This window comes from Bufo bufo, chromosome 4 (assembly GCF_905171765.1).
Source record: "Bufo bufo chromosome 4, aBufBuf1.1, whole genome shotgun sequence".
Classification (NCBI taxonomy): domain Eukaryota; kingdom Metazoa; phylum Chordata; class Amphibia; order Anura; family Bufonidae; genus Bufo; species Bufo bufo.
Genome location: NC_053392.1, coordinates 544537045 through 544559130, shown reverse-complemented (window position 1 = coordinate 544559130; position 22086 = coordinate 544537045). Strand labels below are relative to the sequence as shown.

The window sequence follows — 22086 nt, the reverse complement described above, 5'->3', positions numbered from 1 at the left end:
CCACATTCTGCATCAATCACAACATCATGGCTGCGTAGGAGAAGGATCCGGGTACTGAAATGGCCAGTCTGCAGTCCAGATCTTTCACCTATAGAGAACATTTGGTGCATCATAAAGAGGAAGGTGCAACAAAGAAGGCCCAAGACGATTGAACAGTTAGAGGCCTGTATTAGACAAAAATGGGAGAGCATTCCTATTTCTAAACTTGAGAAACTGGTCTCCTCGGTCCCCAGACGTCTGTTGAGTGTTGTAAGAAGAAGGGGAGATGCCACACAGTGGTGAAAATGGCCTTGTCCCAACTTTTTGGGGATTTGTTGACACCATGAAATTCTGATTCAACATATTTTTCCCTTAAAATGGTACATTTTCTCAGTTTAAACTTTTGTTCCGTGATTTATGTTCTATTCTGAATAAAATATTAGAAGTTGGCACCTCCACATCATTGCATTCAGTTTTTATTCACGAATTGTATAGTGTCCCAACTTTTTTGGAATCCGGTTTGTACTTGATTTCACAAGAAAGGGAGGATGTTAGGAGTTATACATGTTAACATGTTTACTGCCACCTGTAGGCTATATAGATATGACAGTTTATAACCTTTGTTATATTGTTTGTGTCTGAATAAAGTTTGTTGAATTACCTCAGATCGCCTCAGGAAACAAACAACAACAGGAGTGAACTGGAGATCCTACAGCACCAGTTGCAACACTTCCACAGCAACTCCAAGTCCACCAGAGGTCAGAATAGAAGATCTGGAAAGAAGGTCTATATCTGGCAACAAGGGAAGCAGAAAGGGAGAACATATAGTAGCTGGGAGTGGCTGACAGAGAACAGCTGAAAGGAAAAGCTACAGATTCCTAAATGGGACAAAAAGGATCGCAAACCTAAGCAGGAAAACCTGGACCGGAATCCATTCCCACCACTAGGTCATGGAGCGATCTCTTGAAACCAAGCGAGTAGCCACCTGCTGCGACCTTCTGACCCCAGACATAACAGGGTCAGCGATAGGTCGTGACACCCTAGTGACAGGATAAGAGCTCTGTGAACTTTCCTTCAGCACTTAGAGAGTTAATGCTTTGCCCCTGCCCTTGTCCAGGTGCTGTTTAAGTTGCTTATCAGTCTCCCTTTTTACTGGGATGTGGTTCCACTTTCTCAGCTTTGAGGTTATTCCTCACTAGTAACCAGTGAAGGTGATCTTGTCTAGATATCTGTGTACCAAACCTTGTTTGTCTTCCAATTCCTCTCCTTGCAGCCTGCCCTGACCTTGGAACTGTGACCTGTATTACCCTTGTATTCAGCCTGCTCTGACCTTGGATCTGCTATTTGGAATACGCAAGTACTCAGCCTGTGCTGACTATTTGACTGTGTTCAGACTACGCTTTTGCCTGTGTCCTTGGTGCTTCATACCAGTGTATCACCTGCCTACTACTCCAGGAGGTTGCGGCCTGGTTGGTTCCTTGTGGCAAAGTCCAGATCCCTGTACAGGGGTTAAAGGGTGAATACCAGGGATCCGCCAAGACAACGCCCTTAGCTTTAGCCCTAAGCCAAACTGGTTGTTACGACCAAAGGATCAGCTGATAGAGGACTAGGAATTAGCCCAATATTGCTGACTATTGACTCTGAGTCAGGACGATGGTGTTTGCACCATTCTCCCAGACGCAGGTAACTGCAGCAGTGTGTAGAGAGTCCAACAAAGGCAGAGTAAAGGAACAGATGATCCATACAAAAGTCATTTGCAATAAAGGCAAAACAAAGTTCAGAGTAATACGGCAAACTTGTGGTCAGGCAGTGCAGGGTCAGAAATCCAGGCGAACTTACAGAAGACGGCATGCAGATTTGTAGTCAGGCAATGCAGGGGTCAATAGTCCAGATCAGTGGCGTAACTATCAGGGAAGCAGGGGAAGCAGCTGCTTCGGGGCCCGAGCTCAGAAGGGGCCCGGGAGCAGTCACTGTACTTCGTCACCCCGGGCCCCTGTCAGAGCAGCTGACTTCTCCTGCACTTGCACCTCTCACCTGACATCAGGGACATCGCTCCGCCTCTCCCCCGCCTCAGTTCTTATGATGGACACTGACCAGCAACAGGACGGCCCGATGTGGGCGGAGCTATAATAGCCACACACCCTTTTCTACCCGCGATTCCTGAAGCTTGAACCTTCCATGCCCAGCAAGCTGAACATCAGTTGCATTGCCACAACTGCACCAGTGATGTGAGTGGCAGGGGAACTGGGGTTATATTCAGCTTTCCCAGACTGTGCACATGTGACATGCAGTACAGTAGGAAACCTGGTTGAATTATATCATGAGATGTCATCCAGCTTCCCTGCTATCCTGCATGGCACAAGTGCAGAGGCATTAGAGTATGCAGGAGAGGCACAGCAGGAAAGCTGGGTGTCTATATATGTGTATTGTATATTTGTGCGTCCATGTACATCCAGGTGCTCTTGTGCAAACTGTAAACGTGCAGCAATGTTTTTTTGGACAGCAGTGGCTTCCTCTGTGGTATCCTCCCATGAAATTTATTCTTGTTTAGTGTTTTACGTATTATAGATTCACTAACAGGGATGTTAGCATATGCCAGAGACTTTTGTAAGTCTTTAGCTGACAGTCTAGGATTCTTCTTCACCTCATTGAGCAATCTGCGCTGTGCTCTTGCAGTAATGGCTGGCCACTCCTAGGGAGAGTAGCAGCAGTGCTGAACTTTCTCCATTTATAGACAATTTGTCTTACCGTGGACTGATGAACAGCAAGGCTTTTGGAGATACTTTTATAATCCTTTCCAGCTTTATGCAAGTCAACAATTCTTAATCGTAGGTCTTCTGAGAGCTCTTTTGTGCGAGGCATCATTCACATCAGGCAATGCTTCTTGTGAAAAGCAAACCCAGAACTGGTGTGTGTTTTTTTTTTACAGGGCAGCTGTAACCAACACCTGCAATCTCATCTCATCTCATTGATTGGACTCCAGTTGGCTGACACCTCACTCCAATTAGCTCTTGGAGATGTCATTAGTCTAGGGGTTCACATACTTTTTCCCCCTGCACTGTGAATGTTTACATGGTGTGTTCAATAAAAACATGGTAACATTTAATTCTTTGTGTGTTATTAGTTTAAGCAGACTGTGATTGTCTATTGTTGTGACTTAGATGAAGATCAGATCACATTTTATGACCAATTTGTGCAGAAATCCATATCATTCCAAAGGGTTCACATACTTTTTCTTGCAACTGTATGTGTTACTTCCGTGTTGCATCCGTGTTTTTTTTTTTTTTTTTTTTTTTTCAGATCCATTGTAACAGTGTCCTCCAAACGGACAAGAATAGGACATGTTCTATCTTTTTTGCGGGGCTACGAAACAGACATACGGATGCGGATAGCACACGGTGTGCTATCTGCATTTTTGGCGGACTCATTCAAATGAATGTACCCTTATGCTTTGCTCACTCTTCTGTTCCGTCAGGCTTCTATTGCCTACTGATGTGCATGGCCACCTTTAGGCTCTACTTACACTTCTGTTCCATCAGGTTTCTATTGTTTACTGGTAGCAAGAATTAAGTATAATTGCACAGTTCTGCTCATTATAAAGTAGAATGCACCATTTATACAGTAGGTCACAGAATATGGGCTAACTATCAGATCAATGGGGGTTCTACTGCTGGGACTGATCACAGGTGCTACAGCGCTACCATGGATATGAATAGAGCGGAGGCGTGCATTTCTGACCAGACGCTCCGTCCATTTCAGGGGGGTTTCACAGGGTATGGTGCCTTCTCATGATCAGCGGGGGTCCCAGCAGTAAGATCTGATAGTTATCCCTTATGCTGTGGATAGGGGATAAATTGTTATGACTGGAATACCCCATTTAAGCAATTCTGCTTTCATAATTTGAATTAAAATCTGCAGTGCCAGAGGTTAACCATCACAGCCCTATACTGATCCCACAATGAGACATGCGTATGGTTTAAGGATCAATTGCAATGACCCAGCTGTTATTTATACTGCTGCTCCTCATATTTGGACGATTTTATATATTTTTTTATATTTTTAATGTGTTTTTTCAACTTTCTCCATAAAAGGCCTTTGTATTTACTATCTATAGTCCTACTAGACCCATTATTTGTTAGTTATTATCATTTATGATGTTTTATTATAGGTTGTAATAAATCTTTTATACTCAACTGAATAACCAATAGTATAAAATCCCTCCCCTATATAGCAGGGGGGTATATCAGGACCAAGGGGAGTCAACTAACTTACATAATACACATGATCCTCACAATCTAGCGACTACACAACTCCATCACAATGTTACATTCTGTTGTCAGATAGTGTGAGTGCCAGCTATATAATTTATATTTGCTTTCAAAATTTATAGCATTTTCCTGAGTTGTTTGGTTTTCGGCTGCATTTTTGAGAGATTTAGTGCAGTTTCTGGCATAAGGAATACACATCACTGAATGCAAATCCACCTATCAAGCTCTGCAGAGACACTGAACCAGCAGGAGGCTGTTAGGAGTCCTAAATTAACAAGACATCACAAAGCAGCTGTAAACAAAATTGGGATTTAAGACAAGCAGTAACTCAAGTAGAAGAAAGTTTTCTTGACTTAAACTGTACAATGAGGCTATAATGTGAATTTACCCATGTGCAGCTGTATCTTCTGTAGAAACGGTATCTAAATATTCAGTAATTAGCTGCTCACAAATTCTAGGCCAGGTCATTCTTGTACGTTTCAGAATTCATACTTATCAGTCATTCTAGCTTTTCTTTTCTTTTTTTTTTTTCTTTTTTTAAATCTGGGCACAGGGTTTTAAAGATGATTCATGTCAAACACTTTAGTAGCTGCTTGCCAAGGCCATTCCAAAAGATGACAAGCTGTCACTGCTGGCCCGGACGGCGTGGTAAATTCAATTCCTTTGTTGTCATTTGTGAATAGTGGTGACTTGACTTGTCTTGATTTGTGCTTGCAAGGATTGATCCATCACTAGTCGGACCTGTCTGGATATTTACAGTGGGCTTTGACTTAAAGAGGGCAACTTTCGGAAGACAAACAGAACCTCAGCCCCTTCAATATTTTATGGGCTATAAAAGTGAATACGTTTCCACATTACATGAAAGGTGAACATGCCAGTTATTACAGCGAAGTAAAATCCATCATATGAATGGAATTTTTGAGGCTTTGTAAAAATGGTGTACCTAGATGTTAAAAAGGTTTCCGAGATATTTTTGTTTACTGATGACTTATCCTATAAGTCATCAGTATATGATTGGTGGGGGTCCGACACCGTTCAATTGTTTGAGAAGGTAGCAGCGTTTGCAGTAGCGCAGCGGCCTTCTCTCAACTCGCCAATTGTATAACGGATGTGCTTGGTATAGGAGCTCAGCCTCATTCACTTCCATGAGGCTGAGCTGTGCCAAGGCCATGTGACCAATGAACTTGACATCACACGGCCTAGCAGAATCTGCTGTGATTGGTGAGGTAAGAGAAGGCAGTAGTTCTACTGCGAGCGACTGGTACCTTCTCAAACCGCTGATCGGTGATGGGAGGGGGTGCTGGGCATCCCAGGTGTCTGTGCTACACCGATCGGATACTGATGACCTGTCCAGAGGATAAGTCATCTGTAAAAATATCTCAGAAAACCGCGTTAACCTTTACTGATGCAAATATCTATCTTTAAAAAAAAAAACATTGCCGGAGGGTTTTTATTCACAAGATATTATTTTAATATTTTATAATATTTTAGGTCTGTCTTCTAAATTTAAGTAAGGGTATTTTCACACTTGCATTGTGAAGATCCGGCAGGCAGTTCCGGAAATCCGTTTGCAAACGGATGGCATTTGTAGACTGATCCGGATGCGGATCCGTCTCACAAATGCATTGCAATACCGGATCTGTCTCTCTGGTGTAATCCGGAAAAAAACGGATCCGGTATTTATTTTATTCACATTTTTAAAGGTCTGCGCATGCGCAAACCGGAAAACTGGATCAGTTTTGCAGATACTTTTGGTGCCGGATCCGGCATTAATGCATTTCAATGGAAAATAATGCCGGATCCGGCATTCTGGCAAGTGTTCCGGATTTTTGGACTGAGAAAATACTGCAGCATGCTGCGGTATTTTCTCCAGCCAAATACCGTAAGAGTGACTGAACTGAAGACATCCTGATGCATCCTGAACGGAATTCTCTCTATTCAGAATGCATTAGGATAAAACTAATCAGTTTTTTTTCGGTATTGAGCCCCTAGGACTGAACTAAATACCGGAAAACTTTAACGCAAGTGTGAAAGTACCCTTAGGGTGCATTTACATCACTGTTTAGCTTTTCGTTCTTCTGATCCATCAGAAGAAGAAGAGAGAGGGAAAAAAAAATGGATCCAGTAAAAAAACGGATCCTGTTGCATCAGTTGTCATCCGTTTGAGCCATTTCTGTCTGACATAGTTGTTTTTTTTACACGGGATAAAAACTGCATGCAGTACTTTTTGTTTCCATCTAAAAAAACGGATCTCGGACAGAAATGGCTTAAATGGATGACAACTGATGCAACAGGATCCGTTTTTTTTACTGGTTCCTGTTTTGTTTTCTCTCTGTCTCTCCTTCTGACAGATCGGAAGAACAGAAAGCCAAATGGTGATGTGAATGCACCCTAAGCGCAGTGTAGAGTACTTACCGTATCTATAGATCCTGAATGAAGAATTAACAACACATTTATTTTCATAAAATAGATGGTTACAGTGTTTATAATGATTTGTTTTTCCTATAGTTCCAGATATGTAATTATTTGACACAAATATTCAATAAATGCCATGGCCACCAGAGTTGTAGGTACCTACAACGGGAGACTGAGTACTAATTTTTCTTCTTGTGTTGCCTTCAGTGTATATACTGGGAGAGAATTTTCACTACATTTGATTTACATGATAAATTAATAAATGTTCTACTGTGTGCCAATAGAATACGCTGATTTTACTGACCCAGCTTTATGATGTATTCATCTAAAACATGTCAATGACCCTTAAACATCTATTAAAATTTCAATAAAATAGGTTCCTGATGTACCCAAGAGTATGTCTACCAGCCAGTAATTATTCCTTGCCAAAATACCTTGTAAAAGAAACTAGAAGGTCAGTGTTCACCTTATGTCTTGAAGCACATTTTGGGCACAAAACAACTGTTAGCTCAGACATTTCCAAATGTCCTTTTCTCGAAAATTATAGTAATTCAGATTTTAATTTGAGCTTCATTTTTTTTAAACATTGTGTTTTTGTTTCCTCTCAGAAATACCTCCGAAATTTTTTCTCTGTCATGCTGAAGTCTCCCACATCACCGCTGCATATCGATAAGGTCAGCCTGACCCTTTCCAAGCATACGATCTGCGAGTTCTCACCTTTCTTCAAAAAAGGCGTTTTTGACTACAGCAGTCATGGTACCGGCTAAGAATGGAAACAAGCGTGCCTTTCTGTATATAGAGTGTGAAGAAAAGCAAAAAAAAAAGCCACAAAGACATAATGTTTCTACAATGAACACATTGCACTTCCATATACTTTTTATAGCACAATGTATTTTGGCACCTCGAATGATTGCTTTGCGGATGTCTGTAGCATGGAATAACAATAGTGTGGTCAGAAACAACTCGACGGATCATCGGCCTTGAAGCTTCGGGAGATGGGGTTACTCAGCAGATAAGATGCCTAAACCTGTTTTATGTCTTAGACTAATATTTATTCCACAAATATATCACTAATCTTAACATATGGTTGGACACCCACTACAGTTCGATATTGGGTGGGCATTCTTACTGCAAATTTGATGTCATCACTTACTGTAACTAAATGCACAGAAATAATGTGTGTGTATATATATATATATATATATATATATATATATATACATTAAGGGCTTTTTTTGAGTTCAACAGGCAATAAAAGAAACCTATCTTACCTTTTATACTTGTCGGAAACCTTGGAACCTCAACCCAGCCATACACTGCTAACAGATCCTGATGTTTTCACTTTGTCCTTCCGACAATTATAAGGACTGTCTGCATTCGTTATTTGTCCCGGTTAATAAATTCACTGGATGGAGCTGATGTTTCATGTTAAATTCAGATTTTCCATCTAAATATTTATGCTTGAGGTTTCTAGGCACATATGGGGTGAATTTATTATTTGTGGTGGTTTTGGTGTCTTTCTTTGCTTTGTGAGGATGCGCCAAGTTTATGAAATTGTTCACAGTAATAATGTATTTAGTGCAAGTGCGATGTGTTGTACACCTATGTCTGTAGAAGTACACTAAGGGGTTGCCTGGTGTGGAGATGCAACTTTTTTAAAAGTTTCACATCATAAATGAGACTTAAAGGTGTTGTCATCTGAAGTCCTGACCTACTTTTCACTCCACTTCTAAAAGTGGCAAGGTTGGCCAAATTTTCCAAAAATATGCACCAAACGTTGCACGCAGGCATCACTTGCCACTTTTTTATGCCACAAAACTGGCATAGCAGACTTGATAAATTCCCACATTGAATCTAGAAATCTTAGAATAGACCATTAAAGGGCTTCTGTCAGCCCACTAAACTGTTTTTTTTTTTTGTTTAATAATAATCCCTACACTGCGATCTCTGCATACATAAGTAAAATAATAATTTTCGTTCAGTAGAATTTGATAAAACGCTATTTTTATAATATGTAAATTACCTTGCTACCAGCAAGTAGGGCGGCTACTTGCTGGTAGCAGCCGCATCCTCCGATCCTAATGACGCCCCCTCCGCATTGTGATTGACAGGGCCAGGGAACGGAATCGTTCTCTGCTGGCCCTGCCTGTTTTCATTCAATATCTGGCGCCTGCGCCGCGGCCGTACCTATCTTCAATCTGCGCAGGCGCACTGAGAGGCGGCCGCTCGCTCCTCAATGCGCCTGCGCCGGGTGTAGATGTGACGTCATCGGCGCAGGCGCATTGAGGATGGAGCGGCCGAGTGATTGGCCGCCTCTCAGTGCGCCTGCGCAGATTGAAGATAGGTGACAGAAGCCCTTTAATAGAGGTTAATTTACAATGGAGGGATCTTTTTGGCAGCAGCTAGTCTTAAGCTGGCTATACACTTGAGATAGCTGTCGACCAAACACTTCCTCTCACCTGATGTAGTCGAATGGTCATGCAAGTCTTCCTTTTCTCCCCTTTTAATGATAGAGATATCCCTCTGTACTGGTGAGATGCTTTTTTATCCATGGCCAACTTGACAGAGCTGTGGCTAGAAAGCAATTCCTCTGAAAAATGTGTTCATGTCATATAAAACATATAATAATCAAATGTAAACCTAGCTGTGAAATATATAAATATATTTTGCTAGCCTTACACATTACAGACCAGTTTTGGAGTGCAGTGTACGAGCTGGTTAAAGGGAACTTGTTACTTGTTTTGGGGCCACTAAGGCTACTTTCACACTAGCGTTTTTGCTGGATCCGGCAGGGGTTGCTGATAACACAACCGTCTGCATCCGTTATGAACGGATCCGGTTGTATTATCTTCAACATTGCCAAGACGGAAAGTCAATGGAGGACGGATCCGTTTTCTATTGTGTCAGAGAAAACGGATACGTTCCCATTGACTTGCATTGGGGGTCATGACGGGATCCATCCTTGCTCCGCATCCCAGGATGGAAAGCAAACTGCAACATGTTGCGGTTTGCTCCACGGTCTAGGAATGCAACTAAACGGAACGGAATGCATTTTGGAGCACTCCGTTCTGTTCAGTTCAGTTTTGTCCCCATTGACAATGATTAGGGACAAAACTGAAGCTTTTTTTCCCGGTATTGAGACCCTATGACGGAACTCAATACCAGAAAACTAGTGTGAAAGTAGCCTAAGCCACCAGCATATTCTTCTGCAGCAGGGGTTTAGGATCTCAAACCTGCCCATCCCTTAAGAATATAGTAAATGAAGATGCCAGTTACTGGGAGAGGGGTGTGTGATTCATCACCAGTGGTATTGGGCACATGCACATGGTATGTGCATTTTGCCAAGAATAGTACACCTCCCTTCACTGTGCATGCCTTTTACATCAGGTGCATTCGCAGCGAACAAGGCCTACTGTCCTTGGCCTAATTTACATGCATCCCATTCCACTGGAGATTTCCAGACTCATTACCCAGTAAGTTATATCTTCACTTACCGTATTTTTCGCTGTATAAGATGCACCTGACCATAAGACGCATCTAGGTTTTAGTGGTGGAAAATCACAAAACATATTTTTCATCAAGAGTAGGAATGGAACGAGGGGCACTCAATAACTAGAGGCGTATGGACATCAATACAAACAAGCAGGTATTTAAAAATGTCACTCTTTACTTATAAAATGGCATATGACATAGAACATAGGATCATACAAACATAAATCAATATAAATCCATAAAACATTAAAACAATAGAGCATAGGGACCTCTACAGAGCCTCTTATCCTTGGTTCAAAGAAACCTCTATAGAGCCTTCTATTCTTAATTCCTGCACAAAGAAAGGATCCTACTATGTGGAGCATATATCGTGCTCATATATTGTGCAGTCTCTGTTAAGTTTATATCAATTCCACATGGATCCCGATCACGATGTGCGAGAGGTGTGCACGAGTCCATATTCTAAGACCGTAGGGGAAGCCGCTGACTATTTCTAATAGCTATATTTTTTATCAAACCTCAGATCAGACTCCCAATCTTCATCAGACCTCAGATCAGACCCCCAATCTTTAGCAGAAATCAGATCAGACCCCCCCAATCTTCATCAGACCTCAGATTAGACAACAATTAAATTAAGAAACTTTTCTCTCCTCTAGGTGGCACCACCACTTGGGAGATCCAGCATGCTCCTGCTATGCTACACTGTGACCTAAAATTGCACAGCGTACATTGTCAGAACACAGTGCAGCGTCCGGAAAAGACCGGGGAAGGGTAGGTAATACCAGCGCTAGCCACACTACACTCAACGCTCCCCAGACCTACTGTACTAATGAGCACTTCCATAATTGAAGCGCTCATTAGTATTCGGTTTATAAGACGCAGTGCCATTTTCCCACACTTTGGGGGGGGGGGGGGGGGGGAGAATGCATCTTCTAAAAAATAAAGTACTTTGTAAGGATGGATGGGTTTGATATGGGCAGGTTTTGGACCGTAAAGCCCAGCTGCATAAAGACATGCTGGTGGTTTAGTGGCCCCAAACCAGGTGATAGGTTCCCTTTAAGCAGTATAATTGATTTCGCCAAGTTTCCGAGTATTTATGCCATTGATGTATATAGATCTGTTTATATAATGATCTACAGCATAATAAAAATCTTCATTAGATCTGTAATTAAAGCACTAAGGATTGTTTTAGCTGCACTATAATTAATGATAGCAAGTGTCCAGTATGTAGAGGACGCTAATAGGCAGCACATCCAGATAATGTGCAGACAAGAAGTCACTAGGTGATTTCTATATACTAGATCTGGTCCAGTAAATCAGCACTATAGCACTTGTAGAACTTCACACAAACGTGAAGTATATGCAGCTGCTTATTTCAGTTTGGTCCATTTTGGACACTTTTTTGTCGGTTTGCTGGATGTATGCAGTAATTCCGGTAATAACACTATTTCAGGGAATTATTCCCTAAAGAGCATTTCTATCTAAAATCAAAAACCAGGAAGTATAACATTTTCAGTTGTTCTTTATCAGGTTTTTAACAATTCTTTTCAAGTGTTTCTTAGTCTTCTCTGCGGATTTCCATAAGCATGGATTCACGCATGCAGTTTTTGGTGCTGTTTTTAAATCGTTATTTCACTCAAAAGTAGGTGTGGATCATAAGGAGATCAAGGTGTGGATCAAGGAGAAATCAACACTTAGGCCTCCTGCATATGGCCATATCTGTTTTTTCAGCCTGTAAATCGCAAATCTGAAAAATGCAGACACTGGCCATGTGCATCCCGCACTGTCTACAGGCCCCATTGTCAAAATGCTTATTCTTGACCACAAAACTGACAAGAATAGGACATGTTCTCTAATTTGCAGCACAGCCCATGGATGCGGACAGCGCACTGATGACATCCATTTACTGTCTGCATTTTTTGCTGCCCCATAGAAATGAGTAGGTCCACATGCGATCCTCAAACTGCACTGGCTCTACAACCCCTTTAAGCATCCTTAATCTGCAGAAACATTTTAAGAACCTGATAGAACTTGAAAGATTTACTTGTAATATTCTTTATATGAAAATGTACTTAGAAATTACCAAGGACTAAAGACAAACCCAACAAAACTACTTCCAATGTATTGACGTTTGTGTCAGCAAAATGTCTGAATTCTTTTAGTTGTTGTTTTTTCTTTTTTCCTAAATGTATAAGCCTGCCCACAAGTAGTTAAATCCAAGCGCTTCCTATGTTGGCACTAAGCTGCAGAACTGTAAATTACCCCAAACCTGTCTTATGGCTGTCCTCACGCAGATGTTTCTAAGACTTGCATGAACAATGATCTTTGAATGTTTGGGGGAAGAAGAGCTTGGTACTTTTTCATAATGGTAAATGGTGGAATGGGACCTGTTAGTCCATGTTCATTGTCACCTGTTTACCTCTTTTATCAGCAACAGTTTCCATGAGACATTTCATGTACTTTGTCACCAGACTATGCCTTAAGAGTGCTAAGCTAGCGGCTAGAATAGCACCCACCTAATGGCCTATTAGCTCCCATCCCAAACTGATAGGAATATAACTGTGTGTAAAATAGTCCATTAGTGATCACCCGTCCAGTTCACACTGCTTTACAAGAAAGGTGTTGGTCAACATCTGTTACTTATTATCCTCAGGGTTCGGCCTCACATGGAGCATTTTTGTGCAGAAAATCCATGATAATATCCTCATGCACATTTTGACGCATGTTCGACTGCTAGTTTGTTTTGAATTTCATCCCCTGCATTAAAAAGGGTGAAATCCGGAGCATAAATCGACATGCTGCATACCACATGTAAAGCCCATTCTTAATGTCAACTTATGTGCGGATTCTAAGCTGCTTACCTCATCTTCCCCATTCTTTTCTTTTCAGTTTGTCCTCTTATGACCCATTTTCACCATGTGAACCAATCACTCTGGTTTCTTTACATCCTGTATGTAGCACTTCTTGTTTCTGTATCTAACCAAACCCATGATGTACTTCTCCTTTCTCTGCCACAGCTCTAGTATCGCCTCTAACATCGCCCCCAGCTAGTTCATAGCTCCTCCCATCTGGCTAGTTACTTAGACACTCCCCTATCACTGCCCCATCGCTGTTTTGACACACCCACGGACATAACATCACAGGAAATACAAAAGAGCTGCATGGACATGGTCATGTGACCACAGCCCGGAACGGAAGATGGGAGCAATGAAGATGAAAGAAATATGTTACAAAATTACAGCTACCTTCATAAATGATTATTTTAAGTTATTTTAAATGAAGTTAATGCAAACTAGAAAACCCCTTTAACTGTTAGAAGATGGTTATAAACCAGAAAAAAATATATAGTGCATTCTGAAAGTTTTCAGACACTTTCACATTTTGCTATCTTCTGGCTTTGTGCTAAAGTTAAAATCTAAAATGTCCTCATTATTCTGCACTTAATACCCCATTATGACAGATGAAGTGAAAAATTTGAAATCTTTGTTACTTTATTGAAAATATTCAGACCTTTTACTCAGGACTTAGTTGAAGCACCTTTTGGCAGGGGAATACAGCATCCAGTCTTCTTGAGTATGATTCCACAAGGTTTGCATTCCTCAATTTGGGAATTCATTGCCATTTTTCTCTGTAGATCTTCTTAAGAGTACTTTCACACTAGTGTTAGTTTTCCTGTATTGAGTTCCGTCCTAGGGGCTCAATACTGGAAAGAAAACGCATCAGTTTTATCCTAATGCATTCTGAATGGAGAGCATTCCGTTCAGTATGCATCAGGATGTCTTCAGTTCAGTCCCTCTTACGGTATTTGGCCGGAGAAAATACTGCAGCATGCTGCGGTATTTTCTCCGGCCAAAATTCCGGAACACTTGCCGGAATGCCGTATCCTGCATTAATTTTCATTGAAATGCATTAATGTCTGAGCCGGTACTAAGTGTTCCAGAAAAACGGATCCGGTATTCCGGTCTGCGCATGCGCAGACCTTTTAAAAATGTGAAAAAAATAAATACCGGATTCGTTTTTTTCCGGATGACACCAGAGAGACGGATCCTGTATTTCAATGCATTTGTCAGACTGATCCGCATCCGGAAACAAGTGCTATCCATTTGCACACGGATTTCCGGATCCGGCAACGGAACTGCCTGCCAGATTCCTCTAACGCTAGTGTGAAAGTACCCTAAGCTCTGCATAGTTGGAGGCATTTTCAGGTCTCTCCAGAGATGTTTGATGGGGTTCAAGCGAGAGGTCTGGCTGTGGCCACTCAAGGACATTCCCAGAGTTGTCCCTAAGGGTTCTTTCACACGAGCGGATGCCGTGCATGGAATCCGCTGCGTGAAAGTGCAAAGCCGCTCTCCGGACAGCAGAGACACGGAGCAGTAACATGATTGATAATACTACGTGCCTCTCTATGATCTTTTTACTACAGAATCACAGTGAGATAAAGTTGTCACCGTGATTTTGTAGTAAAAAGATCACAGTGAGGCACGAAGTATTATCAATCATGTTAATGCTCCGTGTCTCTACTATCTAGAGCGCGGCTTTGCACTTTCACGCAGCGGATTCCACGCACGGCCTTCTCACAGCTTTTCCTAGGCCTGTGATGTCACTTTCATTGGTCACGTGGCCTAGGAACAGCTCGGCCTCATAGAAGTGTATGAGGGTGAGCTTGATACCAAGCACAGCCGCTATACAATGTACGGCGCTGTGCTTGGTAAGCTGGGAGAATGCAGTGGCGCTCACAGGAGCATCAGTGCCTTTTCAAGCAGCTGATCAGAGGGGTCCCGGGTGTTGAGCCCCCATCAATCATATACTGATGACCTATCCAGGGTATAGGTCATCAGTTATAAAATCTTGGGAAACCCTTTTAAGTTAAGAAAATATGGTCTCTGTTGGATTTTTATCCTACGACTATGTTCTTTGACATGCTAACCACTGAGCTATAAAGCTCAATACCTAAAAATCTTGGTAGAATTTTCCCATGTATTATGTATTCATATATGGTAGAAGTATAATTTTCTATATATTTTTTAGCAATTGCTTTAAATTGCATAATATGGCACATAATAATGACATAAAAGCTTTAACAAATGTCCCACAATGGGTCCACAAAAAATGCAGATGCGCACAGACATTATCCGTATGTTGCTGATTCGCAGTTTGCAAAACGTTTGTGTGCATGAGGCCTTAGGCGTGTCCGTTTCTGTAACATATCAGCACCAAAATCCGAGATTCCAATATTGGTGCTGATAAAATGCGGTTTTCCCGCAGATCTCGCCCTTCATTGGAAAAGGTTGAAAAACCGTGAACATAATTGATATGCTGCGTATTTGGAAATCTGCACGGAAGGTCCGTTCCGCAACGTGTGCAAGTGGCCTTATAGTCAGTGGGTTCCATCAGGTGATGTTCATTTCAAATGATGATGACAGTTTGTGATTAATGTAATTTTATTTTGTGCCATAAATTTTTTTACAATTACAAAAAAAAAATATAAAAGGATAGTTCTGCCATTTATGAATACATAGTACATAGGAAAACACTTGAGGTTTTTAGCCAGATAGCAGATAGTTATGGGTTCAAAACCCAGCAGAAACGAAGTACCGGTATGTTAAAGCCAAGTGTTTTCCGTTTGGGGACACAGGTATTTATTTAAAAAAATAAAGGTGCAAAACTCAAAATATGATCAACCATACCCCTTTTTACCCAGGTACACTTGGCCGGTATTGTTTTTCTTAGGAGAGGTGGTAACTATTTAGCAGCGGTCTTTCCTAGCCGCGTGTGCGCTCTGTGACTCGGCTTTACATGGTCAGCTGTGTGCTGAACTGTCCTGAGCAGCCCCTGCAGGGGAACATCGTGATACACACTGAAGGGCAATCACAGGGTTCGGACCGCCAACTTTCTGTTCTGTGACGAAGGGCTGCGCTCTTGCTCCGAACACAGCCCAGAGGCGTGGCTCTAGGAAGACCTATCCCCTAGTTCAGTGATAGGCAAACTGTGGCTCTCCAGCTGTTGCAGAACTACAACTCCCAGCATGCAAAGACTGCCTACAGCTTTCAGCCTACAGCAGGGCATGGTGGGAGTTGTAGTTTTGCAACAGCTGGAGAGCCGCAGTTTGCCTATCACTGCCCTAGTTCATTCTAGTTTACTACCACGCATGCTCATGCTTCCTCCTCAATAGCTGAGCATACTTGTTTAGCGCGCACTCTGCTTCTTGCTCCTCCCTAGCTGCTCCTTGCTGGGTGCTGGCTACAAATCACCAGGAATGTTAGGTCAGTTTGGGGGCAGCGATAACTATCTAATAGGTATTTTAGGGCAGAATAATAAAAAATTATGGCTGTGACCATTGAAAGAAACACAGAGAGAAGGGAAGAGGATCAAAGCTGTGCTGGTGCATGAGAAAACAAAACAGAGGCCATGTGACCAGTGCTGAGGGAACGCTCACACAATCTGAACTGAGAAGAGAGAAGTGCTTGAAAATCAGGTACCAGCATTGTTGAGTGCATAAGAAGTGAAGCTGAATCCAAAAAGCAAACAAGGGCAATTTTATTTTCTGCTGCATTTTAGTAAGATATGAGATTATTGATTTTTCATGCACAGAGGTTTCCATAGCCTTTAAAGGGAACCTGTAACCGGGATTTTGTGTATAGAGCTGAGGACATGGGTTGCTAGATGGCTGCTAGCACATCCGCAATATCCAGTCCCCATAGCTCTGTGTGCTTTTATTGTGTAAAAAAATTAACTATTTTATACATATGCAAATTAACCTGAGATGAGTCCTGTCCCTGACTCATCTCAGGGACAGGACTCATCTCAGGTTAATTTGCATACGTATCAAATCGGGTTTTTTACACAATAAAAGCACACAGAGCTATGGGGACTGGGTATTGTGGATGTGCTAGCAGCCATCTAGCAGCCCATGTCCTCAGCTCTATACCCAAAATTCCGGTGACAGGTTCCCTTTAAAGATAATTAAGATAAATTGGAGGCCCCCAGAGCTAAATTTCAAACGTCATAGCAAAGGGTCTGAATACTTCCATCAATGCAAAAAAAAATTTTTTTCCGTTTTAATAAATTTGCTAACATTTCTAAAATACAGATATATATATATATATATATATATACAGTACAGACCAAAAGTTTGGACACACCTCATTCAAAGAGTTTTCTTTATTTTCATGACTATGAAGGCATCAAAACTATGAATTATCACATGTGGAATTATATACATAACAAACAAGTGTGAAACAACTGAAAATATGTCATATTCTAGGTTCTTCAAAGTAGCCACCTTTTGCTTTGATTACTGCTTTGCACACTCTTGGCATTCTCTTGATGAGCTTCAAGAGGTAGTCCCCTGAAATGGTCTTCCAACAGTCTTGAAGGAGTTCCCAGAGATGCTTAGCACTTGTTGGCCCTTTTGCCTTCACTCTGCGGTCCAGCTCACCCCAAACCATCTCGATTGGGTTCAGGTCCGGTGACTGTGGAGGCCAGGTCATCTGGCGCAGCACCCCATCACTCTCCTTCATGGTCAAATAGCCCTTACTTTTAAATCTTTTTTCTTGCCATAATACAAATTCTAACAGTCTATTCAGTAGGACTATCAGCTGTGTATCCACCTGACTTCTCCTCAACGCAACTGATGGTCCCAACCCCATTTATAAGGCAAGAAATCCCACTTATTAAACCTGACAGGGCACACCTGTGAAGTGAAAACCATTTCAGGGGACTACCTCTTGAAGCTCATCAAGAGAATGCTAAGAGTGTGCAAAGCAGTAATCAAAGCAAAAGGTGGCTACTTTGAAGAACCTAGAATATGGCATATTTTCAGTTGTTTCACACTTGTTTGTTATGTATATAATTCCACATGTGTTAATTCATAGTTTTGATGCCTTCAGTGTGAATCTACAATTTTTTCATAGTCATGAAAATAAAGAAAACTCTTTGAATGAGAAGGTGTGTCCAAACTTTTGGTCTGTACTATATATATATATATATATATATATATATATATATATATTTTTTTTTTTTTTTTTTTTTATCTAAGGGGGCGTTAAGTGCAAATTGATGGGGGAAAACTTGAATTTCTTTTTATTTCAGCACAAGGCTGCAACATAACAAAATGTGAAAAAAGTGAAAGGGTCTTAAGACTTTCTGAATGCACCGTGTTTGTATAGCTAAAACAGCAGGAGGGTGACATACATTTGTTAAACCAAAACCTAGAGAACCCATGGCATGTTTTTTCATGCAATTCTAATATTGCACACCTTTTCACTCCATAATGTTTGGATGGGAAGCTGAGAGGAGCTGTTCGTTTCCTTTAATTAACATTCTTCCTCGCATAAATATGCTATCCTTCAATTTATATCCATTTATAGACTATAGAAGAAATAATGATTTTGCTTCAGTTGTTACCTCAAACATTAACAGATTATGCACTGATTACATGCACATGAATATTTGTATGTCCTTAGACATGCATCATTTACCTGCAGTGCAATTACGTTTCGAAATGGTTGTGTAGTATGTATGTGACCATGTGAAGCTGAAGCAGTTGTAAGAATGCATTGTCATAATGTGGTGTAAATAGCGCAATGCCGTCTTAATTAGTAATGCAAACATTGTCTCATTGTATGGATAATTCTAAAATACGTTTTGACAATCTGTTTTCACTAACTATATAACACTTTTTGTTTGCTTGTGATGCCTGATTGCATTATTTAGCATTTTATCTAGAAAGCCGCAGCACTGTGACAATGTTTAGTGTAAGGCTCAAAATGCAAGGCAGCTTGTAGACATGGAACATATTAACTCAGTGTTGCGGTACTACATCACAGCTAATGAAAATGAAGGTCACGTTGCAACCCTCAAGCTTTTGGATTTCTACATGATCACACATTTACCCTCATTAGGTGCAACTAGCAGCGCAACACTTGCAATAGTGCTGCATGGCCTCAAGTTGCCGCGTAGCCCTACCCTAAGATGTACCCCTTAGCTACATGCAGTGGAGGCAGCCATCTGGTTTCATTCACATATTATAACAATGCTGTGCAGCTGCCCATAGCTAGCAGTTGGATCTCAAGTGTCCTTTTTTTCTACCACTGTGGCTGAAATGGGTGACACCCTCCATTTTTTGTCAGTACAAGTTTTGCTAAACAAGACTGTATCTTATTATGTCTCTGAAGTTACTTGTGTCAAGATGACCCCATCCACAGTGTGTGGTTGATGGTACATTTTAGTAAGGGACCGTCTTCTCTATACCTGTACTTTTTTATGTAATAAAATAAACTATGCACATAAACTCTGTTTCTATATTTAATTACGGTACATTAATTAAATCTGCAGGATCACTGTCACTGTTTCTCGTTTGTTCATATTGCAGTGCTAGAGTATGAAACATTAGGCTGATGATTTTATTTCAAGCTATGTGTTCTTTTTATATTTTTCCCCCATTTATGTTTACATATCAGCTATGTTAAGACTTTTGGAGTCATTTATCAAACAGAAATACACCTAAATTATTGCGCCGCAATCTGCGACTTCTCCCCGCTCACGCCAGGTCATATTTACCATTTCCTACGCCTGTTTTAGGCATAGAAAATGGTCTAAATGTAAGACGGCAAGAAAGCTATCTTACATTTAGAAGTGGCGGAGGATCTGCTGAAGTTTTGTAGAGGCTGGCTCCTCTAAAACGCCGGTCTTCATAAATGTGTCTCTTTTTTTTACATTGTTATTTATTGGTAATTCTTCACTCCCTCCTTAAATTATTTGTCTCTGTGTCCTTTCTGTGAATCAACATGGATGGACACACTCTAGTAGGAACTTGGACTCGCGCTGGATAACCTCAGATTGATGGCTTTCACATATTATCCATATACTGTAGTATGACTATTCACTAGAAGAGGAGGTGTGGTAAAAACATTTATCTGCACAATATTGACAAAGATCTTTTATTTCGATCCCAAGAGATATAGAACCTCACTTTACCATGAAATTGCGTTTTCATGGTTTTTAGTCCTGTTATAGTTTCTCACATGAGTGAGTACACCCCTCACATATTTGTAACTCTTTTATTATATCTTTCCATAGGACAACATTGAAGATATGACACTTTGCACATGCTGGCCAGACTGTTCGAACAGCAGCAGGCGATAGTGGAGTTTAAGCTGCAGCATGCACGGGTGAGTCGCTCTGCGGAACAGCACCACTTCACCACCAATGACTGGGCCTCCATGCGAGACCCGTGTGCCTTGTTGCGCTGTTTCGAGTACTCCACCAACATGGCCACTGCCGATGACATCGTTCTCAGCGTTACTATCCCACTTCTATGCCTCCTTGAAAAAACGCTTCGGGCGATGATGGAAGAGGATGTGGCACAGGAGGTGGAGGAGGAAGAGTGATAATTTCATAGGGGTTCCGGCCAGTCATTCACAAGTGGCTCCGAGGGTGGGTTCCTGCACCCACAAACGCCAGGAACACAATTGTCCAGCAAGGGCACAGTTCTGGAGGAAGACGAGGTGGAGGAGGAGGAGAAACCGTGTTCACAGCAGGGTGGCACCCAAACCAGCTCATGGCCATCACTGGTGCATGGCTGGGGGGATACAGAGGACGCAGATGATACACTTCCCACAGAGTACAGCTTTTCGTTGCCTCTGGGCAGCCTGGCACACATAAGCGATTACATGCTGCAGTGTCTCCGCAACGACCGCCAAGTTGCCCACATTCTAACTTGTGCTGATTACTGGGTGGCCACGCTGCTGGATCCCCATTACAAGGACAACGTACCGTCCTTAATTCCGTCACTGGAGCGTGATCGTAAGATGCGCAAGCGGACGCTGGTAGACGCGCTGCTGGTGGCATTCCCACCTGAAAGCGGTGGCACACTGGAAGCACAAGGCAGAGGAGAAGGAAGAGGTCGCCAACGCAGCTGGGGCACCACCAGCACCTCAGAAGGCAGGGTTAGCATGGCTGAAATGTGGAAAAGCTTTGTCAACACGCCACAACAACCAGCACCACCAGCTGATATGGAACGTCTTAGCAGGAGGCAGCATCTCAGTAACATGGTAGAGCAGTATGTGTGCACACGCCTACACGTACTGGATGATGGGTCTGCCCCCTTCAACTTCCTGGTCTCCAAATTGGGCACATGGCCTGAGCTTGCTCTTTACGCCTTGGAGGTGCTGGCCTGCCCTGCAGCCAGTGTATTGTCTGAACGTGTGTTTAGCACGGCAGGGGGCATTATCACAGACAAGCGCAGCTTCCTGTCCACAGCCAATGTGGACAAGCTCACGTTCATTAAAATGAACCAGGCATGGATCCCACAGGACTAGAGTTGAGCGGACACCTGGATGTTCGGGTTCGGCCGAACTTATCAAAAAAGTTTGAGTTCGGGACCCGAACTTTACCCCGAACCCCATTGACGTCAATGGTGACCCGAACTTTTGAGCACTAAAATGGCTCCAAAAATGTCATGGAAAGGGCTAGAGGGCTGAAAATGCCAGCAAAATGTGGTTAAGAGCATGGCAAGTGCTCTGCAAACTGTAAATGTGGATAGGAAAATGACTTCAAATAGCAAAATACGTAAAAATAATAATCTTGATCTAGGAGGACGAGGTTTATATGGAGTAGGAGGTTGAGGAGGCAGTGGATGTGGCGGTGTAGGTGGAAGTGGAGGAGGAGGTAGCCTACACTGGTTTTTGGTTTTAAATTTAATTTAGAATTTTAAAAATTTGGGTACACCCCTAAACATTGGGAAATATAACCTGTGGTAACCCCCTCCAGCCGTGCTAAACAAATGTTCAGACAATACACTGGCTGCAGGGCAGGCCAGCACCTCCAAGGCGTAAAGGGCAAGCTTAGGCCATGTGCCCAATTTGGAGACCCAGAAGTTGCAAGGGGCAGACCCATTAGTCAGTTCGTGTAGGCGTGTGCACACATAGTG

The 22086-nt window shown here is 42.0% G+C and overlaps 1 protein-coding gene across 1 annotated transcript in view; it reads left to right on the top strand.

Moving 5' to 3' along the window:
• The window catches only part of KIF16B (kinesin family member 16B), a 355224-nt gene extending 347148 nt beyond the window's left edge, over window positions 1-8076 (top strand). Inside the window, exon 26 of the mRNA XM_040429997.1 lies at window positions 7271-8076. Coding sequence (XP_040285931.1) covers window positions 7271-7429 — 159 coding nt within the window. The 3' untranslated portion in view covers window positions 7430-8076. The remainder of the gene's footprint in view (window positions 1-7270) is intronic.
• The last annotated feature ends 14010 nt before the right edge of the window (window positions 8077-22086 follow it).